Consider the following 18,283-nt stretch of genomic DNA (forward strand, 5'->3'; position numbering starts at 1 on the left):
GATGTGCCCGCAGCCAACGTAGATGTCCCTGACCAGAATCGAACCTGGGACCTTTCAGTCCGCATACCGACGCTCTATCACTGATCCAAACCGGTTTCGGCTCTGTTATTGTTTTGTTGATGGTTTATTTTGCTGTGGAGATGCTTTTTATTTTGATTAGTCCCATTTGTTTATTTTCTCTTTAGTTTCATTGTCTTAGGAGACGTGTCAGTAAAGATTTTCTATGACATGTCTGCTATTTTGCCGCCTATACCTTCTTCTAAGATTTTTTTAATGGTGTCCTATCTTATGTTTAAGTCCTTTATCTGCTTTGAGTTTATTTTTGTGTATGGTGGAAGTTGGTGATGTAGTTTAATTTTTTGCATGTAGCTGTCCAGTTTTCCCAACACCATTTATTAAAGAGGCTGTCTTGCCTTCATTGTATGCTCTTGCTTCCTTTTTCAAATATTAATTGAGCATTATGGTTTTGGTGGATTTCTGGGTTCTCTGTTCTGTTCCATTGGTCTATATGTCTGTTCTTGTGGCAGTACCAGGCAATTTTGAGAACAGTGGCTTTGTAGTGTAGCTTGATCTCTGGTATTGTGATCCTTCCAAATTGTTTTCTTCGTTCTTAGGATTGCTGCAGCTCTTCAGGGTCTTTTTTTATTAATATAAATTTTTGTAGAGTTTGTTCTAGGTCTGTGAAATATGCCATTGGTCATATTAATCACTTTTAAGAAAGGAAATTCCCATTTACATATGACCCTCCACATTTATATACCTACAGAAGGAGAACCTGCATAGTTCACCATGCTCTCACCAACAACAAATACTGTTTTTTAATAATAATAATTGGTTAGTGAATAATGACATTCTTGGTTAATTTACATATCTTATTATAGGTGAGGGTGAATATTTGATTCATATTTTTAATGGGGTATTTGTTTATTAATTTTCATTTTGTGGTCTAGGCAAATTTTTAAAAACAAGACAAATTCTGGTTGATTTAATAAGGTTATTCATATTTTGTTTCATTTCCTGTCAAGGGGAGTCTTATAATTGTAAATATGAGAATAAAATATTTTAAATTTTGCAAATGGAAAGGAAGGAAGAAATGGTACCATTTGCAAGTCTCAACCTCTAATGATAAGAATGCCCATAATTGAAATAACACCACCTAGACTATGACATCCACAAGGAAGGGTGCTGATGGGTCTTATGATATATTTTTATGTTCTCTAGCATGGAGCCCAGTGGCTGGCACTTCCAGTGTGGAACAAGAATAAGTGCAACACCTGTGCTCTGGAACTTCTGAAATGGAGAATTGCTAGATGGTGTGTGTACTCCCTGGCCTCCTTCCTGTTCCCCAATACCCATCTCCTCTTCTCAGCGTGTGGCCATTTAGCTCTGCTCTCTTGGTTGGCCTCTGTATGGGAGCTAACAGGGTCAAGGTCAGATGCTTTGTTTGTGTCATGGCCACAATCTGTATTCTTTTCACTGTGTCCAGCTGACATAGAAATGCATGCTGTTCATCACAAGGGAGAAAGGCTAGAAGGGGCAGATTTCTAGAACTAGAAGGACCCTGAGGAACTTATTCAACCTTCTTATTTTATTTTATTATTTTTAGGGGAAAACACTGAGGTTCAAACAGATTCTTCCTTTTTCTTTTGTGCAGTGTCTCAGAGACAATTCAACACAATAAATATGTATTGAGCAACATGGAGAAATAGAAATTTATCCTTACAGTGAGTGGGTGGGCAACTGAACTCTATGCTTAAATGCTGATGGATTGTTAACACTTTCCTAAATCCCTTCCATGTGAATATAAATGATATGGCTAATATTTAAAGAACTTATGGCTAATATTTAAAGAATTTATTTTTCCCCCTTAGAAATCTATCACAATAAGATTGCTTTAAATTGTCTCATTCAGATCTTTGGAAAGGGCAAGTAATCTGATGAAGATCCGTTTGAAAATGATTTGGGGAAAGCAAATTTTGTGGGAATTGGTCGGTTAAATCAAAATCAAATTACTTGTCATCTTCTCTGGCCAATAATTATTTCTGCCTTCTGTATTTCTCCTAATGAAAAGACCATTATCTTAGTCACCAAGACTCAAATTCATTTTACTTCTTCCCTTAATAATTACTCTTCTTATTTCTTCCTTTTTTAAAAAAATATATATTTTATTGATTTTGTACAGAGAGGAAGGGAGAGAGATAGAGAGTTAGAAACATCGATGAGAGAGAGTCATCGATCAGCTGCCTCTTACACACCCCCCACTGGGGATATGCCCGCAACCAAGGTACATGCCCCTGACCGGAATCGTACCCGGGTCCCCTCAGTCCCCAAGCCGACGCTCTATCCACTGAGCCAAACCGGTCTTGGCTATTTCTTTATTTCTTAACCCTCTCCTACCACCCCAACACATTACTATAAAGGGATTTGTAACTTCTTGTCTACACAGCTGTTCTTGATCTGGCCACTTAGGTCCACTTTCTTGCTACATTCTTTGTGCAGCAGCCTTACCCTTACTTGCCCAAAACCTTTGTGGTTTTCCATTATCTGCTCAATAAAAGTCAAAATTTATTTATGATGTAAATAAGAGTGGCTACTTCTATGTAGATAATTGTTTTCTTTTAGAATTTATTTTTCCCCCTGAAAGTTGCTCCTCTCACATTTAGCAGAGATATCACTTGCTGGCTTTTCAGATTCACATAATAGGTTTTATGATGGCTACAGGTAACTGACAAGGATGGGAGAGGTCTGCTGAAGGTCCTGAAGCAATTGCATGGCATATTTGTGAATTATGTGTATTCAGAAATTAATACTAGTATTGCCACTAAGACTTTATAGTCAAGTGAGGCATTAACTCTGTGCATGTGTGTATGCACGCGTGTGTGTATGTGTGTGTGTGTGTGTGTGTGTGTGTGTGTTTGGTGTGTGTAAGGAAAGAAACAGCTAGAGGAACCATCCTAATCCCAGAGAATAAAGGAGATTTTTTTTCTTTTTTTTAAATATACAGTTTTTCAATTTAATGTCACCATGCTTTCTATCTTTTCTTACTTATGCATTATTTGGTAAAGTGGGAACTTTTGTTGCTATATAGAAGGATGAGCCTAAAATAGTAGCTAGCTGACCTTTGTTTGATCTTGTATCTGAATTTACAAGATGTGTAATCTTGGACTCACTTATGGGACTTCCATAGGTACATCCAGAATTATGTTGCAGTATAAAATGAAATAAAATGTTCAAAGCAACTAAAGGAGTATATAACACATTTCAGTTGTTAAATGGATGGTTGATGTTATTGTCTTCCAAGTGTGCTGCTATTTTGAGCTTATAGAGCAGTCACTTTCTATTTGTATGTAGAGAGTTTATTGGCACAGGGGAGGATAAATTAACCATGAATTGGAAGATGTTCTTGATGAATTTGTTATGCATTGACTAGAGCAGTGTTTCCCAACCTTCTCTCATGATGAGAATCACCTGGTGGAGTTGTTAAAACACAGATTCCTGAATCCCAACTAAGAAGTGCTAAACTAGAATTTTTGGGAACATATAGGTAAAATTGTATACTTACTAGTGCTCTAACACAGATGTTATATACAGAGCACTAAGTTAGGTATGCAATTTTACCTATATGTTCTCAAAAATTCTAGTTTAGCACTTCTTAGTTGGGATTCAGGAATCTGTGTTTTAACAGCTCCACCAGGTGATTCTCATCATGAGAGAAGGTTGGGAAACACTGGACTAGAGAGTATTTTGAGTATTTACCACCTATCACAAGTATCTTCATGGGGGCAAAGGTAATAGAATATAAACCTACTGATGTTACAAATCAATCAGAAAATCTATCACAGGCAAACTTGGCTAGTACTGTTATTCCTCTACCTCATCTCCTTCAAACCACCAGAATTAGAGACAGCATGTGATAAGCATTTTTCTTTGGGTGTCATCTCATGAATTTGATTTAATTAAGCTAGTCTCAATAGAGTTAAACAAGAGAATTGTAGGTTCAGCTCTGTCTCAGCTTGGTGTTACTTGTTTTTTGTTTTGTTCACTGTTTCTTCAATTATGTTATAAGTTTCCAAGCTTGTACCGGTAAGTAGCATTTTTTAAATTAATTAATTATTTTTTAATATATCTTTATTGTTCAGATTATAACAATTGTTCCTCTTTCTTTCCCCCATAACTCCCCTCCTCCTGGTTTCACCCCACCCTTTGCCCTTACCCCCTCCCACACTGTCCTTATCCATAGGTCTACAATTTTAGTCCAGTCTCTTTCCTCACTTCCCACACTCTTTTCCCCCTGAGAATTGGCAGTCCACTCCCTTTCTATTCCCCTGATTCTATTATATTCACCAGTTTATTCTGTTCATCAGATCTTTTAATTCACTTGATTTTTAGATTCACTTGTTGATAGATATGTATTTATTGTTCGTAATTGTAGTGTTTCTTCTTTTTCTGCATCCCACATGGAAAAACGACAGGTTCCTGAAGGGAGGAGCTGGGGATTAAGAAATTAGAGAAAGAAAGAGAAAGAGACAAGAGGCCGAAATAGATTCATAAAGCTGGGAGCTAGGTGGGTGCCATCTCTTTGATGGAGAGACAGTCACACTCACCACAGACAACACAACATATGTATTGGCTTCCAAAGGGGAGTTTAAGGTCAAAAGGAGTTTCGGGTGTGCCCAGATCTTATTCATCAAAATCTGGGTAAGCTCCTTATTTTTTGGTACAAGATTTAGCATATCAAGACCTGGGTGAGTCAAGGTCCTATTTGTTCCTCATTCCAAGACTGAGAAATCAGTACTGATAATAGGATTCTGCCACTGCCCTCGGGCTCAGCTGATAAGAATTAAAAGAATGTCCATGTGCCTTCTCAGGCAGCTCTCTACACATAATTTTTATCTTTACCTTTTTTCCTCTTAAAGAATACCTTTCAGCATTTCATTTAATACTGGTTTGGTAATGATGAACTCCTTTAGCTTTTTCTTATCTGTGAAGCTCTTTATCTGACCTTTAATTCTGAATGATAACTTTGCTGGGTAGAGTAATCTTGGTTGTAGGTTCTTGCTATTTATCACTTTGAATATTTCTTGAGACCCCTGTCTGGCCTGCATAGTTTCTGATGAGAAATCAGCTGACAATCCTATGGTTGCTCCCTTGTAGGTAACTAACTGTTTTTCTCTTGCTGCTTTTAATATTCTCTATTTGTCTTTTGCTCTTGGCATTTTAATTATGATGTGTCTTTGTGTGGTCCTCTTTGGATTCCTTTTGTTTGAGATTCTGTGCGCTTCTTGGACTTGTAAGTCTATTTCTTTCACCAGGTAGGGAAAGTTTTCTGTCATTATTTCTTCAAAAAGGTTTTCAATATCTTGCTCTCTCTCTTCTTCTGGCACCCCCATAATTTGGATGTTGGTTCACTTGAAGTTGTCCCAGAGGCTCCTTCCATTATCTTCACATTTTTGGATTCTTCTTGCTTTTCCACTTGGGTGTTTTTTGCTCCTTCCTATTTCAACTCTTTGACTTGATCCTTGCAATCCTCTGGTCTTATATTGGATCTCTGTATATTATTTTTTATTTCAGTGTATACTTAATTTCTAGTTGGTCCTTTTTCATATCCTCGAGGGTCCCACTAAATTTATTAGCCTTTTCTAGGAAATTCTTGAAAAACCTTATAACAGTGGTTTTGAACTCTATATCCAGTAGTTTGCTTTCCTCCATTTTTTTCATTTGTGACTTATTTCTTTGTCTCTGCATTTTGGCTGCTTCCCTGTGTTGATAGAGTGGCTTTGTGTGCTAGGTGTCCTATAGGGCCCAATGGCTTGCCTCTCCAATTACCTGAGGTGGACACTCTTGGTGTACCCCTTTGTGGGCTGTGTGCACAGTCTTGTTGTAGTTAAGCCTTGATTGTTGTTGGTATCACTGGAAGGAATTGATCTCCAGGCCAATTGACTGTGAGGATTACCTGTGTTTAAGATGGGAGAACTTCTGTGCTGGAGACACCCTTATGAGGCAAGACTTGCTTCAGTGGGGCTTTGGTTCTCACTGAGTCTGCCCCCTGAGTGTGTCCCTTAGGATCTGAGGAGTTGTAATCTGGATATCCCACTCTGTACCCTGGGTACACTGGCTCTTGGATCTTCAAGGAGGTGAAAATTTAGCCTCTGCCTAAGACCACCCAGCAGGAGCTCAGAGAGATCTGCAGATTCCTCTTCTTTGTTTGGGTTTTGGAAGTGCCCAGATGAGGCCCAGTTGTGAAGTAATGCAAGCTGCTGGGGGGCATTGGGCCTTCTTTTGGATGTTCTAGGTTTCACTGACTCAGCTGCAGTTGGTTAGGTAAGTTTAGAATTCAAAATACCAGGCCATTCATATGCAAAAGCCTCTGCACTCAGCTTGGATGGGCTGGAGTCTCAGGGCAGAGCAAATAGCAATGGTTATATGGGGTGGGATCTCAGGGCAGAGCAAACAGCCATGGCTTTCAGTTAGCCGTGCCCTTAGAGGCCCCTGGGTCTCAGTGTCCTGCGGTAATCGGATAATTGCTGTAGCACCTCTGAGAGAAAGCTGCCCTTGAGTTTCGCCTGCTGCCAGACAGTCCAGTTTCTCCCCTTATGAATCTGGGTCCCCAGAGTCTCACCCAAAACTAAAGTTCAGAGCAGTCGGGAGCTTTTGTCTCCCTCCAAATTGAGAAAGCCAGCTGCATACTCAGTTAACAGCGCTCTCCGAGTGCGTGCCTCTGTACCTCTGCCTTTATTTCTGCAGCTCCTCTGAGTCTCAGTGTGCTTTTCTCTTTCCTTCTAGTTGTAGAACTTCCACTCAGCCAGCCTTCTTGTGGTTCTAGATGATGTATGTTTGTCTTTTAGTTGTAGTTTTGAAATTGTTGTGTGAGGCAGAAGTTCAGATGTTTACCTATGCCACCATCTTGGTTTCTCTCTGTAAGTGACATTTTAATAACAGAATAGAAAAAAAGTGTTTGCATTTATCTTATCCCTTTGTGTGTGCATTATACAATCAGCACAGAATCTTTCTTCCATAAAAAGAGAATTTTTATAAATCCAGTGTTTCTTCTTTCTATAACAGTTGACTCTTGAAACTATGGGAGTAAGGGGTGTTACCCCCTATACAGTTGAAAACCCAGGTATAAGCTCTAGGTGGTTTGGCTCAGTGGATAGAGCATCAGCATGCAGGAGACAGTTGATCAATGATTTTCTCTTATCATTGATGTTTCTATCTCTCTCTCCCTCACCCTTTCTCTCTGAAATCAATAAAAAATATTTTTAAAAAAAGAGAAAATTCAGGTATAACTTTGAATCTCCAAAAGACTTTACTAATAGCCTACTATTGACTGCAAGTTTTAATGATAACATAAACAATCAATTAAGACATAGTTGGTATGTACTCCTATATAATAATGAGTTAATATGCTAATTAGACCAAATGGTAGAATGACTTCCCGGAACAACCAGTGGGTGGGGGGTGGGCCTGCAAGGCAGCCGGGGCACCACTCTCTGTGGGGAGATCAATGTGTGGGGGGGAGGGAAGAGGGCCTCCGCAATCAATCATCCCACAGAGGGTGGTGGCAGTTGGGGCTGTGAGGGCCTAGCCCCTTGTATGAATTCCATGCATCGGGCCTCTAGTATGTATTATATATTGTATTCTTACAATAAAGTAATCTAGAGAAAAGACAATGCTATTAAAAAAGTCATAAAGAAGATAAAAATATATTTATAGTGTTTTTTTAAAAATATTTCTTTATTGATTTCAGAGAGGAAGGAAGAGGTAGAGAGAGATAGAAGCATTAATAATGAGAGAGAATCATTGATCAGCTGCCTCCTGCATGCCCCCACACTGGGAATAGAGCCCACAACTCGGGCATGTGCCCTTGGCCAGAATCAAATCTGGACCCTTCAGTCCACAGGCCTACACTCTATCCACTGAGCCAAACTGGCTAGGGGTATTTACAGTACTTATTAGGAAAAAAATACATATATAAGTGGACCTGCACAGTTCAAACTCAAGTTGTTCACGGGCCCTAAAAAGTTTGTTTCAATCAAATGGTTTGTTTTGCTCAACTCAAGTTGTGCAACCAAGCAAGACATTTTCTGAGTGGGTGGCTGGGCCTAGCTCTGATTTATTTCTAGTTAAATCAAGTAATACCACAAAATCCATTAGAAATTACTATCCTAATATCCTAAAGCTCCTAGAAGTCCCATAGGTTTCCTTGGAATGAGTGGCAGCCCATCTATTTTACCCATGAGAAAACTGAGGCTTGGAAGTTAAGTAACTTGACAAAGGCCAATTATGAAATGAAAGGCAGGATGGAAATCTAGGTCATTTTGACATCAAAGTGCGTGGTTTTTCTTCTTACTGTGCTCTGCCACCCTCTCTACATTTGTGTAGGACAGCAGTTTTTAACCGATGCACCATGGCAGGCACACTGATGTGCAACAAGGAATTTTCAAAACTGCAGTACCTGACTCTTTTCCTTTTGTTGTAAAAAAAATAAAAATAAAAAAAATGAAAACAACCAATACAACAATAACCATCTGGTATAAATGAATCAAAATTATATTTACTTTTTTATTATCAGATCGGCAAAAAATAGAATATATTTTTTGGTGTGCCACAGAATTTCAGTAATTCGTTTATGTGTTTCATGACATGAAAAAGATTGAAAATAGCTGATGTAAGAGAAAGTCTGCAATCATCCTCCACCGAGATAAGAAGAAACAGCTGAACACACGCTACCCAGAGAACTATATTCATTAGCCTAAGTGTCCCTTTGAGTAGGCTGTCAGCTCTTGTGGCACTAGAGTTTTTAAACACTTTGTAAGTTTTGTCTTTGACATGATGGAGTTTAGGGATATAAGCAAGATTATAGTAGGGAAGCATGAAAAGAACAAAAGTAAAATAAAAATAAAAATTAAAAAAAAGCTGTGTCTTGTCTTAAGCCAACGAAAGAAGAATAAAGGTGGCAGCATTGCATATCCATTTGTCTCCAGGGACCTGTAACTTCCCTCTGCTTCTGGAGTGCTGGTTGCTCTGTCTGCCAGTGATGGGTGTTCCCAGGCCTCAGGTGTCAAGCTGCTGGTAGGTCATAGGTAGAGTCAGCAGAGGCAGTACTTTCCCTTCGGGAGATTAATTTCTTTTATTTTTCTGTTCTTAAGGATAGGAAAGTAGTTTCACTTAGTAGCTATGCTTTTTCTTGGGAAGAACATTTCTGATATGATAAAACAGCTATATTTGCTGTTGAGAACAGAGCAATGAACTTATTAGATCAAGGAATTTCTCATAGGTTGATAAGGTCTTTGAACTTGCTGAAATTTCATTTCAGAGGTCATCTCAGTCTAGCCCCCAACCGGTATAGGAGTGATTTTCATAATAGTGTTTTTCACACTGTAGGTTATGACAGACTAGAGCAGCATGAAATTTCATGGGTGGTGACCATAATTTTAAAAAATGTAATATCATAGAATAGAAAGCATTATAGAACATGATGTGAGGGTGCATACTTCTTTAATGTTTCAATTGATGTGCATCTACATGCTTTCAATGGGTGGCTGCTGAAAGAAATCAGGCTCTAAATCCATTCCTTTCACCTCTGTTTAAGAACTTTCCAGCTGGGCTGAAACCGGTTTGGCTCAGTGGTAGAGCGTCAGCCTGCGGACTGAAAGGTCCTGGGTTCGATTCCGGTCAAGGGCATGTACATTGGTTGTGGGCACATCCCCGGTAGGGGGTGTGCAAGAGGGAGCTGGTCGATGTTTCTCTCTTATCGACGTTTCTAGCTCTCTAGCTCTCTCCCTTCCTCCTCTCTGTAAAAAATCAATAAAAATATATTTTTTTAAAAAAAGAAAAGAAAGAAAAGAAGAAAAAAAGAACTTTTCAGTTGGGAACTCACCACTTTGAGAGGCAGCAGTGCCTTCATACTTGTTCTTGTGGTAAATGTTTCTCCTGCATTAAATGTCTCTAGGTATTCACAGCATGAACATGACATTTACAGTGTGCTCGTGGTCTCTTGTCATTGTGTTTGGGCCCCGCCAAGGCTAGAAGTCCCTTTCTTTCCTGAAACTGTAATGAGGTGCATTCACTGCCCTAACCACTCTTAGTAGATGTTCCACAATGAGTATTTGGTACAAGGCAACAACAAAAAAAATAGCAAAGGAAAAATGTCTTAAATGAAGTGGCTGGGAAATTATCCTTACAGATGATCTTACTGTGCAGATCTATCCTGAGGTGGGGGATTTTTTTGGCCTAGAAGCAATCTCCAGAAGGCTTCCTGACCCCTTGAGACAGGGTAAGGGTCCTTTCTATATCATCCTTTTCTTATCTCTGTCACAGTGCTATGACAGTGAAGAGGTGGCTAGCTTCTGCCGCTAATACATGCATATGCCATGTTTTGTTTGCCAATTTTCCAACGGTCTCTACAGCAAAACAATAAGATTCTCAAGGGCAAAAATAATGTCTTATTCATTATTTTAGTGCTTGGTGCATTGTAGGCACTCAGGAATTACGTGCTAATGTTTTGGACTATATTGAATAGCTTTTACTGTTTTAAGTGCCGTGGATGGAAATTGAAGTCTGTTCATAAAAAAGCAAGAGATGGGTGCTAGAAAGAAGTCATGACTTTGCAAATCAAGAGTGACATGCAAAGGGTACTAAAAGAATTAGGAGATGGTCTAAACTACATGATTAAAATTAATAACTAATGTATAAGATTTCCATAAGGCAAGTAATCCTTGAGAGACAAACTAGAGCTATTGTAACATAATAAACTCACAATCTTATATTTGTGTGCTGATATCCACTTTTACATATTCTTATTTGTCCCCCAAAACAATTTGGTGAGACAGGAAGATAGTGGCACCACCATTTTGCAGACCAGAAAACTGAGCTTCGGTATGGATAATGACTTGATTGCTAAGGGATCATAGCTGGTGCTGGCATCAAAAGGATCACACCTAAAACAGTCCTGTTTGAGCTGCACATATACCTACCAAGTTGTGAAATCTGCTGTTATAATAACTGACATTTACCACACTAAAAAGTGTGTCTTTCCAGCAACCCTTTGAGGTGGTGGATGGGTGATCAAATTAAATGCTGTTGATGTAGGGTCCTGGTGTTTCAGGGTTGGAAAGAAACTTTAGAAGGGGCCATCTTTTATTCCAGCAACTCATTAGATACCTGGTTGCTCCTTAGCTCCCCAATGTCCCCTCCAGGTGGCCGCTATAATTGACATGTTAGTGAGGTGGCTCATTTCATCTTAAGTAGATAAGGATGCTGAAGAAAGTAAGCTAAATATGACAAAAGCTAGAGGAATAGGGTGGCTGTTCAGCAGACTGTGTCTGCTGCTTAGTGTCGGTGTGAAGATGAGATAGAAGCCCAGGCTCTGAGTTGGGATTGAGAAAGTGAAGAATGTGAGGCAAAGGGTTGGATGGTGACTGGGAACACTTATTTGGGTTATGGGACCTATGGGTCATCCCCTCCCCTCTTTTCCTCTCCCGGGGGCTCCAAGCCTGCATGCTGAAGCTGGCACACTTTGTACTCCTGCTCCCCACGAGCTCTGGCCTCTGTGAAATGAAAAGTTAGGACTTTCCAGTAATCAATATGCTTTTATTATCAGATCTATTGGTCAAGTTATTGCTCTTAGGGGTTTGAATCTTTAAAAGATGTTTATGGCTTGACCTGGGTTGTCTTGCCATTTAAGAGTTTGCTAAGTATAATTGTCATACAGACATAGCCACAGTGGCCCAACTTACCTAACCCCAGAAGGAAAATAAGTGACATACATGTTTGTGAGACTCACTTCTTACCACTCTAACAATGGACTGTAACAACCAACTCTGATGGACACTGGCATGTCCCTCAATCTATATAATGGCTAGTTGAAGTGCAATGTACTCTGATGGACACTGACATGTCCCTCAATCTATGTAATGGCTAGTGGAAGTGCAGTGTACTTTTAAAGAGCCTGATATAGCAAGAGAGAGAAACGGTGAGTGTCACAAGACCTACTAGTAAACTCTAACTTTAACTGTGGTGCCAATTTGATCATGACATTGAGCCAATGAGTCTGGGGGCCCTGGTCTAGGCTACCGGGATTCTGTTATGTTAATTCTTTACTACTGAAATAATTGTATCCCAAATCTAGTTTAAATGTCAATTCACCCTCTCATACACATACACATGCAGTTAATCTAGTGAACTAATCATTCTCCAAAGCCTACCTTAAATGTCCCTTTCTCTCATTTTTGAATCCACTCAACAATTATTTATTGAGAGCATATTATGTGCAAGATTCTGAGGTTGTAGCATCAAACAAAACAAAGACCCTACCTTCCTAACCTTGTCTCTATGTCCCCATAGTCCTGTCTGTAATGGAATCTCTTTCCTTTGCAGCCTGTAGTCCAGTGACTTATTCAATTGCATGAAAGGGCAAGTGCTTGTCTCTCCAGTCCTTCCATTTCTGTCTAAGTGAATGACCCAAGTTGTACAACTCCCGAAAGTACATACAGCAGTAGTGTCAGGGATGGCAGAATTGCTATGGAGATTTTTCTACTAGTGCAGCAACTGCCAGAGCTTGTCAACCTCACATAAGATATAGGAACCTGATAGAAAAGTATAGCCTTCCAAAGTCTCATATGCTCCATGCTGATAACCGAGCCTTTGCTGCTGCTAGAATCCAGAAAGTGGTGAGGAGGAAGGACATGCGTAGTCAGAAGAATCATATGCCTCACTAAGAATTCCCACCGACAGGAAGCACACGTGTCTCCTTTCACCTGCACACGGGCAGCAGGCATTTCCTGGCCATTGTTCCAGGGGCCGCTGCAGCGCTATTTCCGTACAACAGTGAAGTGGGGCTGTAGCTGGCCAACTCTTACAGGTCTGGCTTTGGTGTGCTTCTTTCCCAGGCCAGCATCACAACATCTGGGGAGCCAGATTCAGATTCATCTGACCAAACTACCTTTCACGCTATTAACAACAAGAAGACTTAGGAAAGAAGATTCTCTTGTATAAAAAGAAACACAGCAACCCCACCTGCTTTCAAAAACACATGCTTTCATGCAGGTTTGTATATATTTATTTATTGTTATTAAATATATTTATTTATTGTTTTATGGGGGTACTGTGGCCTGAGGACAGTTTATTCCTGGGAAGTAGCTGCCATGAATTCATGTACCATAGCTGGACTTAGATGTAGACACCACTGGCCCAGAGATATAGAATGTTTCTCCATGATTTATTGGGGAGAAATTTGATTCTTAAAAGTTTAATGTGGAAAGGAGAAGTTTTGGATGGTATAGTGGGTTGGGTGTGTATGCTTGATAAGGGTGTCACATGTTTTCTTATTGTGAGCCTCAAAACTTAAGCTCTGTTTTCAGCAGCTGGTTGACCTCCCCTGGGCAGCTGCCCTTGCTCAGTGTATCATGCTCGAGTATGTCATGGCTCCATGTTGATTAAAGGCCCCGTTCTGCCCTTTTAAAGTGAAAGATATGTCTACAGAATGAAAGCAGGGAAGTATAATAAGACTGAGCTGGACACTAGTAGTTTCTCTTTTTAGAAATACCAAGTAGTAATTGCAGCTTCTAAGTCTGTATTTATTTTGTCCTCTCTCCTTATGCTTGTTTTCAGATGACTGGGGCAAGGGATGGTGGACATTGTTAATTATTTCATTGCTCAAACACCATTCTGGACTCCTCTACAAGAGGCAGTCATCTGATGGGTTCTCAGAATAAGCACCACACCCTACAGAGCCCCTGTTCATCCACGCTCTCCACTTGAATAAGACAGAGAATCATTTCAGACAGCAATCCCCATCCCCACACCTTCTGTGCAGGAACTGCACTGCGATCATAACCAGGGTCCAGGAGGAGGTGGCATCAGACATGGCTGCAGGGAGAATAAGTGAGTCCTCATGAACACTTTTTGTTGTCCCCTCAGTGTGGGTTCTCCCATGATGACCGTTCCAGTCGCTGAGCTTGGATGAGGCCAGTGCATTATGTACAGTGTAGAAGACCTCCTGATTTCTCATGGATACAAGCCGTCAAGAGATCTTCCGGCACCACATGAGGGTCGCCAGCCAGCAAGGGCAAGAGAGAGAGTGGGCCATGGCTTGGTGAACGGATGTGAGGATGGCCCTGCTGCCTTCCTACACAATAAGGCATCCCTGGGGACAAGACATGTGAGTGATTCTGAAAATGAGCACCATGCACTGAGAGCCCGAGGAGAGCCCCAGAGCGCCTCTGCTACCAGGATGTCTGAGGAGGGGTAAGTGCGCACCCACCATGTTCTGACTTGGGGTTTGGCAGTAGGTATGTAAAAAAAATCCTCCACTCCTTATAATTGGCTGGGGTGGTGTGTGTGTGTGTGTGTGTGTGTGTGTGTATGTGTGTGGAATGGCTGAGGGACAAAAATGCTGCTGTCCGTTGAGGTACCGGGATGTTCCAGTAGCACTGAGCACAGGGCCAGGCCATAGTAGACCTTCAACAGGCAGTGGTGAGGAAACAAATTATGTCCTGCTAAATACTGCATTTCAGTACTCGGCTTCTCTTCTCTTGTAATTTCTCGATATTGCCTCAGCTAGCAATTATTTAAAAACTGTAAAAGCTAGTTTATGTCAGGCACACATTCCTAGGCTTTCTTACTAATATGTTTCAGTATTTGGTATAGAGAGTTGAAAGAGGTTTGTGTTCCCCTCCGTTTGTGAAGAACACCTTTCTCCTTATGAATCCATATAATCCCATTGGCTCTGACCCATGCTTTCCTTGCACACATACTGGCCCCAGGTGGGTCCCATCTGAATATAGCTGCAACTATGGGTGTTTGCTTACACCAACAGAAAAGGCCGGGTTGGCTGGGGGAATAGGAGGGTTAAAAATGAGGGAATTTCGGCAGCTTGCCACAGAGCCAGCATGGGAGAGGAGCCCTGCAATCTCATCCAAGCCGTTTGACCTAGAGGAAACCTTTGTCATCACTTCATAAAACTGTTTGTCTTTAACGCTGTGTTGAGACCAGGCTCAGACCAGGGAAGGAGGGCTCTGCCTGTATTGAGCATCTTATGAAACTGTATGTAACTGGCAGGAAATGGACCTGTCTTGGTAACAAACAAGCACACAGAAAGGGGAGTGAATAAGTCTAAAGGGGCTGAACTAGCCTTTAATGGTTAGAAGCCACCTTTTTTTCAGAAAGGATCTCTTTTGTTTGTTGACAGCTTTCAGGCAAAAAGTGGGAGGAATTTTGTTCTTACAAAGAGCACCTGACACCTTGGTCATTAAGTAAAAGTGAAGGTGATCACCCCTCTTCATGCCCAGTTGGTAAAAGTAGGTTTGTGTGGACAAGTCAGACCATTTCTCTGGTTGAGGAGAAGAGTTATCATTGTTGGAACCAGGTCGGGGGGGGGGGGGGGGGACCCAGAATGGAAAAGAACTTGACACTACTCTCATATAACCTTGCCCTTCACAAATCACACTTGTGTCCATTGCTCTCTTGAGCTTAAGTCTCTTTTGAGCCATTTCCCTGAACTTTGGAAGAGAGTGCTTATGGATGTGTTGGCTGAGAATTAAGCCAGTTTAGTTACTACAACACAGGTTTGCTTATCTGTATGTTCTGCCTTATATTTCAGGGTCCAAAGAGTGTTAGGCATATGAGGCATTTATTGTAGGCTCGTGATTCAATTCATTCTTCCCACCATTGCAACAACTGTTGAGAAGCAGAAAGCTTAGTTTCTAAGGAGGTACTGACAGTGGCTGTGGAATCCCTGGAATGCATGCCTGTGGAATGCATGCACCATATAGGCTGTGTGCAATCTCCCCCAGTCTTGAAGGTCTAGATCAGAGGTGAGAATTGGGTTCCCTGAGTGGGAGGTGATAGAATCCCCCTTAGAGTTCTGTGTGGGCAGTGTGGCTCCCAACCTTCTCCATAGTTTGCTCAGGACTTTCTAGCCCCTTTGTGATAGCAGGCTCCTAGGATCTCTAGGTGTCTGGGTATCACCTTGTCTGCCAGAAGTCTTTCCTTCTGACATCAGTGAAGTGCCCAGATGAGTGGCTCATGTTACTCTGGGATGTCTTCATACGGATGACAACTCTTGACAGGTCTGGCCTCTTCCCCCTATTCTGAGGCTGACTGATTAACTTGGGAGTTGTATACTAGTTCTGGGATTGAAGGTTGCCTGATAGGGTTGAAAGAGAAAATGCAGAGGGAGAGATTAACTGGGGAACTCATATGCATATATATGCATAGTCCATGGATACAGACAATAGTGTGGTGGAGGCCTAGGAGGAGCAGGTGTAGGGTAGAGGGGGTCAATGGAAAAAAAAGCAAAGGGGACATCTGTAATACTTTCAACAATAAAGATAAATTTAAAAGAGACAGATAGAGAAAATGTATAATATATGCTTACAGATATCTGTGCCTGTACCTACTGCCTCAGAGACCAGCTGCGTTGGGTTGTAATGAAATTATGTATTTTGTTTGTTGGCTTGTTTTTAAGTAGTCAATAGAGAACTGAAAACAGGAGGTGAACAGGAAGGTGGGCAGAAGGAGGATTATTTTTTCTCATCAGAAAAAAATGTGCTTTGGGAGAAAATAAATAGGTGCTAATAGCTAACAGCTTAAAAATTAAAAATAAGGAAAAGGAAAATTAAACCAATAATACTTTGGCGTCCATAAATTCTGAGTCTGAGTACAGGCAGGAGCCTTACCCAGACTTCCAAACATTCAGGTTATGTATTTCCTAACTTGCTGAAGAGGCTATGCTTTGAGTTTCCAGGATCATTAGATCAAGTGATACGAACACCCAGCATGGGCCAAGAATGACAGTTCTGTTGTGAGGAGAGGTGAAGGACCGACTGAACTTGCTAAAAAGCTCTTATGCTCAAGCAGTGGAGCCAGGAGCAAGAGTCCATTCTATTTCATGCAGTTGTTTATCCAAACTGATGTCTAGAGAACTATTGTTTTCCAAAGCTACATTCAACGTGTTGCACTGGCCGTCTCAGGGCTGGTAACTTTACAAGCATATAAAGCACAAATGATGAACTCTGACCCTGATTGTGTGACTCCCTGCCCAGGAGCCTTCCTGGCCCTATTGCCTGCGTTGCCAACCCCCAGCTCTTTCATGGTTCCTGCTCTGAGCAACACGTGTCTTTCCTACGTCCTCTTCCATTTCCAGGGTGTCAGCTACATGGATACCATATGCTCCCCACTCTTTAAGCCCTGCCCAGAAGCCCCCAGAACCCTCTCCCCATCTTCCCCGGAAACCCACCTTACCAGTTTGACTTTTTTAGCTTCCTCCAGTTGAAGTTACGCTCCCCTGTGTTCTTTGAACACTTTCTCCTAGTCCACAGGATCATCAGCTTTCTGAGGGCTGACACCATTCTCATTCATCTCTGATTTTGCTAATTCCTGTTAAAGACTTTTGCATTTATTAAACACTCAAACATCTTTCAGAAATACATTGAATGAAACCTAGTCCTTTTATGGCAAGGCAGTTATGTAAGTGCTGAGTGCTTCATGTCATTGGCTACGAGAGATGGGAGATGGAGAAGGTTTTGACAGAGAGAGGAGCTGTGTGAGGCTAGTTTGGGGAGGTTCCATTGTGAAAGGAGGCGTGTCAGCTTTCTGTGCTGGACAGTTGAGGTAGTAATGCTGATTGCTTTGTTTGGACCCACTAACTCTTGGGGGATGAGCTGGGCAGTAGGGATGAGGAAATAACTGACTCAGAAAAACTCCCGCAGGCCCACTAGCTCTGGTGGTAAAGTCTCCTTTGTCAGTGAAGTCTGCAGGTGCAGGAAGCTGAGCCCACCTGAGTGGACAGTGGGCAGTTGTGAATGTAATAGGAACTCTCATGGACCATCCACAGGGAGGAAACATAGACTCACAGGCCCCATTCCATGTCACTGGATGAGTACAGCAGTGGCCCTGAAGCCTTGTATGTCTAGATCAGAGGTGAGATCTCTCTAGGTTGCAGTTGCCCCCTGGGGGGGCTCTTTGGGTCTCTGTCCCACAATGTTGCTGTTTCTGCATCTCCCTGCATTCTCCCTCCTCTGCTGATCAGCCTTTTCCCTTCATAGTCAGTTAATCTTCCCAGGAACTTGGGCTCACAGTCGGTGACTTTTGTTCTCCTTTTGCTTCTACATCATGGTTTAACTGCAGAGCCCCTGATGATCACTGCCATTTCTCTTAGAATTTTAAGAGAAAGAATGATAGTTTTGGGCAGTCTGGGGATGCTATGGCCAGCCATTGGGAGCAGGGAAGGGGAAGGATAGGGGAAGGGAGGTTGGACAGGGGAGTCTGAGCTTTATCCATT

The 18,283-nt window shown here is 41.5% G+C and overlaps 1 protein-coding gene across 7 annotated transcripts in view; it reads left to right on the forward strand.

The window, feature by feature from the left end:
- The window catches only part of JCAD (junctional cadherin 5 associated), a 63,785-nt gene that overhangs the window by 18,231 nt on the left and 27,271 nt on the right, over nucleotides 1–18,283 (forward strand). For 3 of the 7 annotated variants that reach the window (XM_084875586.1, XM_084875582.1, XM_084875587.1), the window contains exon 2: nucleotides 13,921–14,247. The exons of 1 other annotated variant lie outside the window; for it this stretch is intronic. In XM_084875586.1, coding sequence (XP_084731712.1) covers nucleotides 13,979–14,247 — 269 coding nt within the window. In that variant the 5' untranslated portion in view covers nucleotides 13,921–13,978. Of the gene's footprint in view, nucleotides 1–1,221; nucleotides 1,314–12,890; nucleotides 13,048–13,920; nucleotides 14,248–18,283 lie in introns of all 7 variants that reach the window. 3 more of the 7 variants (XM_084875584.1, XM_084875583.1, XM_084875585.1) reach the window with 3 other exon arrangements.

The sequence above is a fragment of the Pipistrellus hanaki genome (genome assembly GCF_964339955.1).
Source record: "Pipistrellus hanaki genome assembly, chromosome: 1".
Taxonomy (NCBI): domain Eukaryota; kingdom Metazoa; phylum Chordata; class Mammalia; order Chiroptera; family Vespertilionidae; genus Pipistrellus; species Pipistrellus hanaki.